A 13,617-nucleotide genomic window follows, 5' to 3' on the forward strand; every position below is an offset into this window, starting at 1 on the left:
TGCAGAAGCCAGTGGTTATAACTCAATGTGGGGAAATGATGGAGGACTCCCCTGTTGATGCATCCTACTAGGTGGATTCAGAAAGTGACCAGCTATAGGTTGCTTCGGATACCAGTGCTGTACTAGACAGTGTGAGCAAAAGCCTTCAAATTGTCTTTTGTGTTTGTTTGTTTTGTTTCTGGACCACACCCTGTAGTGCTCTGGGCTTACTTCCAGCTCTGTGCTCAGGGATTACTTCTGGCAGGGCTTGGGGGAACATATAGGGTATTAGGATCAAATCTGTGTCTGCCGTATGTAAGGCAAGTAAGTGCCCTGCCTACTGTATTATCTCCAGCCACACCTGAAAAAATGGTCCCTGTGTCAAGGTGTGCTAAGGTGGTACCAGCCCTAGTCAACCTGACAGTGGCTCCCAGCCACCTATTTCTGGCCTGGAAAGGTGTCAGCATCAGGGTGAATATATCAGAAAATCACTTCTAAGCATGTTAGCTAAAAGCTGTTGCAGTGAAGGGTGTGCTTTACAGGTACATTTCAAGGGAACAGGCCTGAAGCCTTTGTTATTTTGTTAGGTCTATCAAAGTGTCATCCCAGAGTAGAGGCAGGTGCTCTTTACCTGGACAGCTTTTCTGGGGAAAGCTCAGCTGCAGTGCAGCCTGGGCTTCTCATTGAGGAGACACATGGGGATTTTCTGGGCAAGAACTCAGCATCTAAGAGAACATAACTCTGACAGAATAGTAGAACCAGTGAAAGTAAACTAGAAAGCATGATCAAATTCTTCCACTTTGCCTATAAAACGAACAGAAATGTGTAGTTTTGATTCATTCTGACAAGGGAGAGAAAACAACAGCTTTGCACTAACCTATAAAAACTGAACTCCACTGTGTCACAAATTAGGTGTTCCTTTTACTGAGTTGTTAAGTTTAACAAACATGAATTAAACAGTTGAAATGACAAAAGCTTGGCCCTCCCTGAAATTTGAAGTTCATTTAGTGATGCACCACCACCTTTAATACATTTCCTTGCAACTAGAGGAAGTTGGCAGAATTATTCCATTATATGTTCTGTCCAGCTGGATTTCAGGTGCACGGCAGGAGAGGGATGAGAGGGACGTGTGTGAGTACAGAGCAAAGAGAAAGGAATAATGCCTGTGCCAGACTGGAGAAATATTTAAAACACTGATTTTTAAATAAATCTCCATTTTTCTCCCATTCTTCATTCTCCCATTACAGTATGCCAATTCATGCTTACATACTAGTATGTTCAATGTTAGTCTCCTTGTTTTAAAAATAAATGGATTTTTATCTTGTCAGTAAAGTGCCTTATTTCATTGGAGAAAATACGAATGAGAAGACAAACAGAATGCTACAATCCCACAATCCAGAGTCGATGGCTCTGACTCTACACATGTCATCAGCTTGAAGTTCTGTTTTTCCTGTGTGACGACATAATAGTCAAGCAGTTTTATTAGCCAGTTCTTCTGTTAATCCTTCCAAAACATTTCTTCACATTTTAGCATGTCTCCAAAACATCATTCTGCTTTGTATCAACATACAGGTGCAGAGTATTTGTATGCTCAGCACTGTAAGGAGAGATTTTTCTTGGGGAGGGGCCTGCATGTGTATAGGTAGGGTGCCCCTCTCCATCATGGGTAAATCTACCCCTTGTCCCTTTCTTTTATAACATTCTGGTAAGAATCTCAAAAGGTAACATCTTCATCCGTAGACATTGCCTTTTCCTTAAGTGTAGAATTTCCAGGTCAAAGGATCAGAGCCTATCTTTTGGCAAATTTTCAGTATTGCCAACTATCTTTTTTTTTTTTTTGCTTTTTGGGTCACACCCAGCGATGCTCAGGGGTTACTCCTGGCTTTGCACTCAGGAATTACTTCTGGCAGTGTTTGGGGGACCATATGGGATGCCGGGGATCGAACCCAGGTCGGCCGAGTGCAAGGCAAACGCCCTACCCGCTGTGCTATCTCTCCAGCCCCCGCCAACTAACTTTCTAAAAAGATATTCTAAGTAGTTGGTATGAAGATCAGGAAGTCACATAAACCTGAGGTCCAGCCCAGTTCTTGCAGTCTAGCATCTGACCAGGCTTATTATCACCATAAAGATGAGCTTTAGCAGCATCTCCACCCCTCTCTGTTCACTGGGTGGCAGTGATGCTTGCTTCATATGCCATCACTGTGCAGAGTAACAAGATAACTCACATCAATGATGATTATTACAACGTGCTTGACATGAAAACTAACAATTTTGCACTTCTGCCAGTGGCGTATGGACCATTTATATATCTACTTTCTCACAAACCCTGGGCACAAATTTATGTGAAAAATCGTTAGCTTGACAAGTGAAAAAAAGTCATCATTTTAACTTGTATGACAAAACACATCTTTCAAGTCCTTAAAAATTGTGAAATATCTCAAGTTAGAGACTGGTTTTGACAAACATTTTTTACTCAACGATTGTTTTTCATGAGTGCCAAGTAATAGAATATGCTTAAATCTCTGATGGCCCAGGTAGGTAGATTATTGACTGTATCTGGAACATAGCATGGTCTATCCATGGGGTGGAATTCATGTATGTAGTGATTTGAATCATGCTTAAAACATATTATCGAAAAAGTCCTAATAAATTGGGTGTAATCCAGTTGATTTGAAATTGTCTAAATAACTTCCTGAGGTGACCAGTAGAAACAAAGAAGGTAAGGAAAACATTTACTAACAACCCTTTTATCCAAGTATATTTTTTGGTTTATTGTTCACACAGTTTTGGAGAATGACTTTGAATATTCTGTCAAATAGGAGGAAGCATGTCCTTACTGTGAGATTGGTTATCTTTTATACAAGTACCATCATGATATCATTTCCCCAGGCCCACCAGTTGCACCTCAATCCATGTCACAACAGTGGGAGCGTGGGACAGGGGAAGTAGCCTGCACTCCATGGCCTCACCCTCACTGTCCTGCAGTGCATGGAGAATCCCCTAGAAGTATAAAGTAAGGCTGCGATGAGAGTGTAGACCCAAGGCAGCCAAGAATGTTGCAAAGACTGCAGGATATTATGAGCATTGATCTGAAAGAAAAAAAAACCTAGACAGCAGGGAAATCAGTAATAAGGATGCATTTAGAGACTGTTTTAAGGATAGGCCTCATTTGACTTTTCTTTGGAAGCCCAGAGGTGGCACATGGATTTTATTTTATTACTTTTTAATAAAAATTCATTCATTTTTGTTAAAAAGCCAATCAATTTAGTATAGTAATTATTTATTTTTATTTTTATTTTTTATTTTTTTAAATTTTTTTATTGAGTCACCATGTGGAAAATTACAAAGTTTTCAGGTTTAAATCTCAGTTATACAATGCTCGAATACCCATCCCTTCACCAGTGCACATATTCCACCACCAAGAATCCCATATAGCTCCACCCCGCACCCCCACACCCCTAACACCCCCACGCCCCTAGCACCCCCAGGCATGCCACTGTGTTTACTATGAAAAAAGGTTAGTTAGTGAAGGTGATTTCACAGCATTTCATAATGAGAGAGGGAGAAAATATTAAGAAAAAGTACCTGATTTGTATAGAGGAGAGAGATTATGTTTTCTGATTATTATGACCTCATTATTTCATCTTATCAGTCATCAAATAATCTCAACGTTGAAATGGAAGAGATTCTTTTGGATTTACATATGCCCCTTTTTGGATTCTTATTTTATATTCCCCAAGGTTGTGCCCTTAAACATTGGATCATTATAATTGTGAGTTTTAGCACATAGTAAACCTTTTAATATGGTTTTTGCTCATTAATTTTTGTCTTGTTTTAGGGCTCCCCAGCGTAGCTCAAGGCTTGCTCCTGACTCTGCTCAGAGATCATTCCTGGTGGGCTTGGGAAACTATATGTGGTTCCAGGGGTGAAACCCAAGTTGGGCAGGTGCAACTCATATGCCTGACCTGCTGTCCTATCTCTCTGGCTCGTGCTCTTTTTTTTTTTTTTGCTTTTTGGGTCACACCCTGCTATGCACAGGGGTTACTCCTGGCTCTACACTCAGGAATTACCCTTGGCGGTGCTCAGGGGACCATATGGGATGCTGGGAATAAACCCAGGTCAACCACGTGCAAGGCAGATGCCCCATTGGCTGTGCTATCGTTCCAGCCCAACTCTTTGATTCTTGTTCAGAGTAAGCAGTGTGATAGCTTTATACACTGTGCTCTGATTGTGCCCATAATCAGATGCCATGCGTCAAAAGCAAATACCGACATATTAATAGCATACCATATTTCAAGATCATGTGTGCTACTTATATCATTTATAAAAGTAATTTTTATTTGATAAAATAGTTGTGATTTATAAAGTCATAGATAGTTAAGTTTTAGGCTTATAATATTTGAACATCAGTCCCGCCACCCGTGTCAGCTTCCTTCCACCTCTGTGCCCATACTCCAGCCCATAAAACTCCCATTCCCCAAGCCAATGTGACAGACACATTATGAAGCTCAGCAGTTGCAGTGTAGACCTTATGTTTTCAGTGTTTCTTAGTCAGGGGGGTGGGGAGTGGGGGTTGGTTGGTTTGTTTGATTGGGTTTTACATCACACCTGGCAATGCTCAGGGGTTAGTCTTGGCTCTGTGATAAGGAAACTCTCCTGGCAAGCTCAGGGAACATATAGGTTGCCAGGGATTGAACCCAGGTGAGCCACATGCAAGGCAAATGCCCTACTCTCTTGTACCATCTCTCCAGTACCTGGTTCTGTGTTTTGGATATATGGCTATACCTCTGGCCCACATCAGCAGTATAACCAAAGTCCATGCTTCTCCGTTACTTCCCTTTCTCATCGTCTTCCTTCTCTCTTGACATCTTTATTTCTCTGTATTTATCTTTTTTTAAATTCTGAGACCAAGGGTGATCTAGGAATCATATGCTTTACTACATTGCATTCGATCATCTACTTATTCTGTATTCCACAGATACGTGAGGTCATACTATGTTTGTCTTTCTCCTTCTGGCTTACTTCAATCAACATGATATCTTTGAGTTCCATTAGGTTGCAGCAAATTGCATGATTTCATCTTTTCTTGCAGCTGCATAGTATCCCATTGTGTATATATACCACATCTTCATCATCCATTCGTCATCTGTTGAACACCTAGGTTCATTCCAAATCTTAGCTATTGTACTAAGCACAATCATGAATAATGTTGTGTATATGTCCCTCTGAATAAATGTTTTTATGTCCCGGGGTAGATGCCTAAAAGTGGAATTGCTGAGTCATATGGCAGCTCAATTATGACTTCTGTTTAGTACTATCTATACGTATATTTTAGAAGGGTTGAACCAGATAACATTTCCACCAGCAGTGGGTCAGAATTCCTTTATCACCACACCTCCAACTGTGCTACTTAAATCTTAATCTTATCTCCCCCTAAATTTCAAACTAGAATTAGGGTCAATAAGTTGGTTTTACTTAAGAAGGAAAAAGATAAAAGGTAGTTTAATTATATTGAGCTTAAAGCATCATGTGTAAAAATTAAGTCAAATTGTTAGGCAATAAACTTGCAGGGTGGATGAGGAGGATGATGGTATCTTATGATTAAAACAATTCATCTCAGTGTTAAGAGATTTTATTCTTTTTCCACTAATTAACATGACTTTGGGTTCATTTCTTTTTAAGATGGCCTTTTGGTTTATAAAAAAGGAACTTATATTCTATCCTATTTGGCACTCCATATGTGAAAATACTTCATAAACTCCAATACTGTTTAACAATTTATGGTTATTTATGCATGTTTAAAGTCAAAACATTTGAATTTGTTATTTTGTCTTTAAATACAACATGTATTATCTTTATGTCCTTGCCCATAAATTTTCTTACTTAAATTTAAGGTCTGGGGAGACTTTGAGTTCTCTATATTTTTCATTCAAGTAGGATTCTGAAGGCTTTCTTTCTTTTGAATCTGTCATACCAATTCTAAAGAATAAGATTCAGTACTCCTTAAAAAAACCAAGATTCCAAGAAATTGCAAGTGTAAATTAAAATTACGTGTCTTCAGAAAGCCATAGGTTTGACTTCATCAAGCTGGTTGCTCTTGTTTTTATATTAGAATTATTGATAACCTGGTGGCACTTTGAATGCCTTTCCAGCATGACAATGGCTAAGCTCATGTGCATATTTTTAGTCCATGACACTCAAAAGTAAGTCAAGTAAAAATTCAGTTCCTCAACTACAGGAGATGATTCCCAGTACTCAATCAGATAAGGACAGTGGTTACTTCACTGGACAGGGCAGACGATAAGGCATTTCCATCAGTGCAAAAACTCTATTGGACTGTTCTGCTATAGAAGAAATAAAATCTGCTATTACATTGTTTAGAAGTATTCTGTTTAGATTCTATGCATATTTTTAATTACATGTTTGAATTTTTAATCTAAAATATCATCCTGGAAAGTCAGGTTCTTCCTCCATGCATCCATCCTTTTCTGCATTACATTCAGGGTTCTGATAATTTGGTATTTTTCTTTTGCCTCCCTTAGGTCTTGTGTGACAGACATGTGCGAATGTCCAGTCCATAAAAACTGCTACTGTGAGTCATTCCTGGCATATACCCGGGCCTGCCAGAGAGAAGGCATCAGTGTCCATTGGGAGCCCCAGCAGAACTGTGCAGGTGAGAAGTTTCTGTTGATCCATCCACTACAATTCCACTGTAACTTCCAAAACGGTGATGGAAGAGAACTGAATGGCCATGTGACACCCTCTCCCCTCAGCTACAGGGAAATCCCAGCAGTGGCCCAGTAGTATCACAACACTGGAATTCCCCATGAAGCAGGGTGGGAGAGGCACTGAGAAATGCTTTGTAACATGCACATTTGGAAAATTTCAGGGTTTCCACTGTTGCAAAATTCGTACAACCTTAAACTACCAGCTGGATGTACTTGGCTTATGCGCAGTCACAGCTGTGGCTTAGGTTATGCACAGAGCAAAGGAGATTCAGGACAAGTGCAGTCGTTTAAGGTCTTTGAGATAAGCCTGATGTTTTGGGAAGAAATTGTTATACAATCCCTAGCAGAAAGTTCCTTATGCTCTTTTTCTTCTCACAGATTTCTGTGGTAGAGCTTATAACTCTTAGGGAAGTTAATTCACTTATTTAATATTTGTAACATGGGAGTCTTTAACAATCAAGCAAAGTTTCTTACCAATGGCTAAGTACCAGGCTAGTACTCATCATTGCAAGTACTTTGGTAGCTGTGAGAGGTAAGCCACTGTCACTAGGATACTGAGAGTCCAACGAAGGAAGTGGACAGACACCAGGGCAGCTGGTAAGTCGTAGCATGTGTGGTAAGGGAAAGCAGTAGGGCAGAGCCATGTAACTCAAGGGAGAGGGAGTGGTGTCCCCTGGATGGGAAGTAGGGTGAAGGCTTCTCAATAGAGGTGATACTCTCAGCAAAGTGAGACCCAAAGCACTGAAGAGAGTTGAGACAAGCAGACAGTGCAGTAAAAAACACATTTGATGGCCTTAAAACAATGAAAATAGCACCTCTTGGATGAGAGACATAGTGTGATTTGAATAGTGAATAAGGGAAATGGGGCATAAGATGAGGGTCAAGTAGCAGTGGGAACCAGATGGTGCGGGTCTTTGTAGGTCTTAATTAGGGGCCTAGTTTTTATTTAAGACTAGTGGTAGTCAGTCATGGATTTTAAGTCCTTCTCTGCTTTTCAAATGTCCTTCTGGTGACTGCATATGAAGCATACTTAGTGGGGCAAAATCGAAGGCAGATAACCAAGCAGGAGGTAATTGCAATAAATATAGTGAAAAATTCTGATGAATTAAATTAAGACAGCGATCGATTGAGAGGAGTCAGAGTCTTGATATATTTTGGAAATTACAGTAATATATACAATGCAGTTATATACATTGGTGATAAGCATGTGCAAGATCTTGAAGAGTGTCAAATTCAGAGAATCAGATACTCAGCTTTTCATAGTTGCTGCTGCTGTTATTATTTAAATTCTATGATGAGAAGAATGAATATCTGCCATCTACTTGTAGGAAGAACACACTTTTTTTCCCTATAAAAGTGCCTTATTTGCCTGAAATGGAGAGAATGAAGCTTGCAAAATTTTATATTAATTCATTTTGGGGGAGGGCGTTTGGAGGGAGAGGACTATTCCAAGATTGGTGTATAGGATGCTATGGCAGTGCTCTGGATTCACAGCCAATTGTGTATAGAGGGCTATGTTGTAGACTATATCCAAGGCCTGTGCCTTAAAGCTCTGTTATGTCTCTCTAGTCCTCCCCTGTCAATCTTAATAAATGTTGCTCTGATATACAAAATAAAAAGGAAGACCATGATATTGGTGGAGACCAGGAGCTGTTCTACAATCTATAAAGTTGGAAGGATGAATTCAAGAGAATTGCTGTGAAGCTGAGTTTACAATGCGTGGGCATTGTGTTTGTTTACTTAGTGTAGTGACTGGCTAGATATTAGCATCACTCTAGCAACTAAAAATTAAACCAGGAAACTGTGTCTGGGCCCCATATCTGTGCATATTTTGGGTTTTTTGTTTGTTTGTTTGTTTGTTTGTTGTCTTTGGAGAGCACATCGAGCGATGTTCAGGACTCCTGGCTCTGTGCTCTGGGATCATGCCAGGTGGTGCCCAGGGGACCATATGGGATGACAGGAATCAAACTCCAGTTAGCCAAATGCAAGGCAAGCACCATAGCTGTTGCAAAGCTTTTGAATCATAAAAGGTGATTCTGAACTGCAGTCAGATTTGAAACCTATGAGTTAACTGGTGTTTTTATTTTGCTGACTTTGGGGAAGCAGGCTGACAAAAATGTGATAGACGCTAAAACATCTTCCAGCTGATTCTTGAAATAGTCAGTTACCTGTGTCCTCAAGTCTTATCAAAGTCCTTTTACCCCCAATTTCTCCTCTGGGTTCGCACTTCTCTGCAAACCCAAGTTCAGACTTTCTGTGTAAAATAAGTTGGTATAGCCAGAGGGCTTATCTATCAGTGCTTTCTCACTAGAAAAAGATTAATTTAATAAAAATAACTCACACAGTGTGGATTCTGCTCCCAAAAGGTGAGAATAAATGGCTTACTTGAAACATCAGTGCTAGATTACAAAATAAGGATAGTAATTGCTGAGGGTCTGAATCCTTACAGCACACACCCTTATCTCCCTTTTTGAAGTTGCATTAATGGGTTCACAGGAAAAACATATAAAGAAAAGCTCCATCTATTTACATTGTGTCCTGTACAGTATGGCACGACTTCATTAATTTTATTAGTGTACTAGTGTGTTAGTTAGAATCATCTTAGATGTAGAATACATACACTGTCTTCTGACCCAGAACTGTACTTGGCTCAACTACAGTTGATGTATTGCATTTGTAGTCCAGACTGTGAAGACTATACATTTTACTCTCCATATCTTGATTTCAGGTACTGGATCTCAGGAACTAAAATTACTTTTCTAATGGAAAAGTAATATGGCTCCTGAAAGGTTCCATTTACCACTTAAAATTAGTTGAGCCATCTGGGTGAAGAATAACCCTGGCACTTTGCTGCTGCAGGGGACTTTTACACACATCACACACACACACACACACACACTAACATCCACAGATTGAAAATTGGCACACGAGAAATAAATTTACAGATATCTGAAGCGTCTCTCAGTAGATTCATTTCCAATTCATGTGCAATAACAAAGAATTTAAGGATGCTCTTCACTTGATATTAGCTCCAGATCTTTTGAAGTATGACAGTACTTAAAGTCATAATACAGAGAAAAGGAATTTTCCAGTGTAAAAGCTTTGGAGTTGAACAAATAAGAAGCTACCCAGGCAAGAAACTCTGAGAGAACAAGGGACATTTTGAATCTAGCCTAAATTTTAACACTATCATCACTACCATCACAAACTATGCTCACTCACTGTGTTAAGACAGAAAATGGAATTCTGATTTAGCACATGAGTCATTAGGTATAATACAATATGCGAATGGTCTGTGTATGAAATGTGTGTGGTATATCTTGGGTGTGTGATATGTGTATATTGTGTGTATGTGAGTGATATATGTATGTTGCATATATATATATCTGTGATGTGTGCAATGTGTGGTGGTGTGAAATGTGCCTATGATATGTGTGATATGTGTATGTGTGCATGATATGTGTGATGTGTGTGTACTTGTGTCTTCTGGGAGCACACCAAATGGTTTGCTGGGTTTTGTGGTCAGTGTCTACCTTGTTTTTCTTGCAAACTTAGCTTCTCTGCAGCACCTCTGCCCTGGCCACACACACTGAGCTTTTTCTTCATGGACTGAGTGCCTCCTATGTAGTTCTAAGCATTAGGCTAGTACAGGGATAAAGGCATTTGCCCTGTAAGCAGCCAACCTGGAGTTGACCCCCAGCACCTCATTAGGTTCCCGGAGCCCTACCAGGAGCGATCCCATGAGCACAGGTTCAGGAGTAAGCCCTAAATACAGCAGGGTATCACCCCACACCAAAAGTGAAATTTGTAAAGCTAAAGTAATTTTTGTAAGCTTCCTTGTTATGAGGACAGGGAAGCTGAGTTCCACAGGTCAAACAGCCACACACGATGCTGTTGCTTGGCATATTACTATCCAAAGTGGCTGTGTTGGCATTTGTATGCACCCGGGAAACAAATGTAGCCTTTGTGCCCTCTTGAGAATAGATGAGTGACTAATTCCAACCATTTTGGTAGTTTCCTCTCTCTCTCTCTCTCTCTCTCTCTCTCTCTCTCTCTCTCGTTATATATATATGTATGTATATATATATATATATATGGATCTTTTAAAAATGTATCAGAGCAAATTGAATTACATACATGTGTAAGAAATCAACATTACAAATTCAAAAATTGCCACATTCATAGACGGTAGAACCGAATTCACATCAGTTCACATCAGTATACTCTTACCAGGATCCTCCCAACATTGTGACAATTTGAGGCCAAAGCTGAGCCTGTCACCCCCAGTTACAAGATCCCCCCTGCCTTTGTCTCCTTCACTCTCTCTCCTGAAACTCCTGCACAACCTCCCCAGCCCTGCCCTCACTGAGCCACAGCAGCAATTGCCACAGGCATGCCTTTGCTTCCTAATTTTTTTAATTATTTAAATTGTTTTTAAAATTTTTTTATTGAGTTGCTCTGAGGTACAGTGTATCATGGTCGAGTTTCAGTGATATAGTACTCCAACACCCATCCTTCCCCCATGTATATTTCCCACCACCAATGTCCCCAGTTTCCTTCCCACCACCCTCCTATCCTGCCGCCTATCTCTGTCCTTTATTCTCTTTCCTTTAATTCTCTCTCTGTCTGCCTCTCTCTCTCTCCCTCTCTGCCACCCACCTTCCTTTGGGGCACTATGGTTTGCAATACAGGTACTTAAAGCTTATCATGTTTGCTCCTTTACCTGTTTTCAACATGCAGTTCTTATCCAGAGTGTCATTTCCAACTATCTTTTTCATGGTGGTACCTTCTATATCCCAACTCTCCCCCAGCACCTGAGGCAGGCTTTAAAGTGTGGACCATCCTCCTGGCCCTTGTTTCTATGTCCTTGAGTATTGGTATCACATTATTTTTTAATTCCACAAATGAGTCCAGTCATTCTATGTCTATCCCTCTCCTTCTGACTCATTTCACTCAACATATTCTCCATGTCCATCCATTTATAAACAGATTTCATAACTTCATTTTTTCCTAACAGCTGCATAGTATTCAAATGTATAGATGTAACATAGTTTCTTTATCCAATCATCTGTTCTTGGGTACTTGGGTTGTTTCCAGATTCTGGCTATTGTGATAGTGCTGCAATGAACATAGAAGTGCAGATGGTGTTTCTGCTGTATGTATTTGGGCCCCGAGAGTATACTCCCAGAAATTGTACTGCTGGATCAAACAAGAGCTCGATTTCTAGTTCTTTGAGGAATGCCAATATTGTTTTCCAAAAAAAAGACTGGAACAGTCAGCATCCCCACCAACAATGAAGAAGAATCCCTTTTTACTCATATCTATACCAGCACTTGTTGCTCTTGTGCTTTTTGATGTGTGCCAGTCTCTGTGGTGTGAGATGATATCTCATTGTTGTTTTGTTTGCATCTCCCTGATGATTAACAATGTAGAGCACTTTCTTGTGTGTATTTTGATCATTTGCATTTCTTCTTTGAGTAAGTTTCTGTTCATTTATTTTCCCCATTTTTTGATGAATTGGATGTTTTTTCTTGTTAAGTTCTACCTACCAGTGTCTTATATATCTTGGATATAAACACCTTATCTGATGGGTATTGGTTGAATATTTATTTCCCAATATTTGGGCTTTCTTTGTATTTTCATCACTGTTTCTTTTTTATTATTATTTTAAATTTTAATTAATTAATTAACTTATTGCTTTTTTGTTCATACCCAGCCTTGCTCAGGGGTTACTCCTGGCTCTCCATGCAGGAGTTGCTCATGGAGTTGCTCAGGGGAACATATGGGATGCAGGGGATTGAACCTGGGTCGGCCGCCTGCAAGGCAACACCCTACCCACTGTGCTGTTACTGGGGGCCCCCAAGGTCACTGTTTCTTTTGAGGTGCAGAAGCTGTTTATTTTGATGTAGTCCCATTTGTTTATCTTTGCTTCCACTTGCTTGGTCAGTGATGCTTCATCTTTGAAGATGCCTTTAGCTTCAGTGTCATGGAGGGTTCTACCCACATTTCCCTTCCATGTATCTTATGGATTCAGGTTTGATACTGAGGTCTTTAATTCATTTTGATCTGTCTTTTGTGCCCGGCATCAGGAAGAAGTCTGAGTTCCATTCCTTTAGCATGTAGCTGCCTGGTTTTTCCAGCACCACTGACTGAAAAGGCTTTCCTTACTCTACTTCATATTTCTTGTTACTTTATTAAAGATTTGGTAATCATATATTTGAGGATCTGTGTCAGGATATTTGACTCTGTTCCTTTAATATGCAGGTCTGTCTATATTCCAGTACCATGCTGTTTTAATTGCTAGTGCTTTGTAGTACAGTTTGAAGTTGAGGAAGGTAATGTCTACCATCTTCTTTTTCCCAAAGATTGCTTTAGCTATTCATGGGGACTTTGTCATTCCATATTAAGTTCAGGAGTGTTTGATCTGTTTCTTTGAAAAATGTTCTGGGTATTTTTCTAGGGACCACACTGAATCTGTGTAATGCTTTGGGGAGCATTGCCATTTTGACAATGTTGATTCTCCTAATCCATTAGCAGGGGATGAGTCTTTGCTGCCCTCTCTGCCTGGGAAACGTCTGGTCAGTCAAATTCTTACTCACTTGGTAAGACTGAAGCAGAATCTTATCTGGGAATCTCTCTGGATCCTTACCTAACCCTCAACTTTGAGGGATCTTTATCTCTCTTACTATCCACTGTATTTTGCTTTTATTGTCTCCTATGATACATTATGCATTTTATTGAGATTTCATATGTCACGTCCTTTTGTTTGGTAATAACCAGGATTCTTTCACTGAAAGTCAGAGATACTATGTGATTAACATTTCATTTCCCAGCTTAAGAGAATTTCTTGAAAATGATAGATACTCAGAAGATGTCTACTGATTTAATTGGAATTGAAATGAGACTTTGT

At 39.8% G+C, this 13,617-nt stretch overlaps 1 protein-coding gene across 1 annotated transcript in view; it reads left to right on the forward strand.

Moving 5' to 3' along the window:
• BMPER (BMP binding endothelial regulator) overlaps positions 1-13,617 on the forward strand; it is a 321,842-nt gene that overhangs the window by 300,422 nt on the left and 7,803 nt on the right. The window contains exon 14 of the mRNA XM_004606953.2: positions 6,522-6,652. Coding sequence (XP_004607010.2) covers positions 6,522-6,652 — 131 coding nt within the window. The remainder of the gene's footprint in view (positions 1-6,521; positions 6,653-13,617) is intronic.

The sequence above is a fragment of the Sorex araneus genome, chromosome 1 (assembly GCF_027595985.1).
Source record: "Sorex araneus isolate mSorAra2 chromosome 1, mSorAra2.pri, whole genome shotgun sequence".
NCBI lineage: Eukaryota > Metazoa > Chordata > Mammalia > Eulipotyphla > Soricidae > Sorex > Sorex araneus.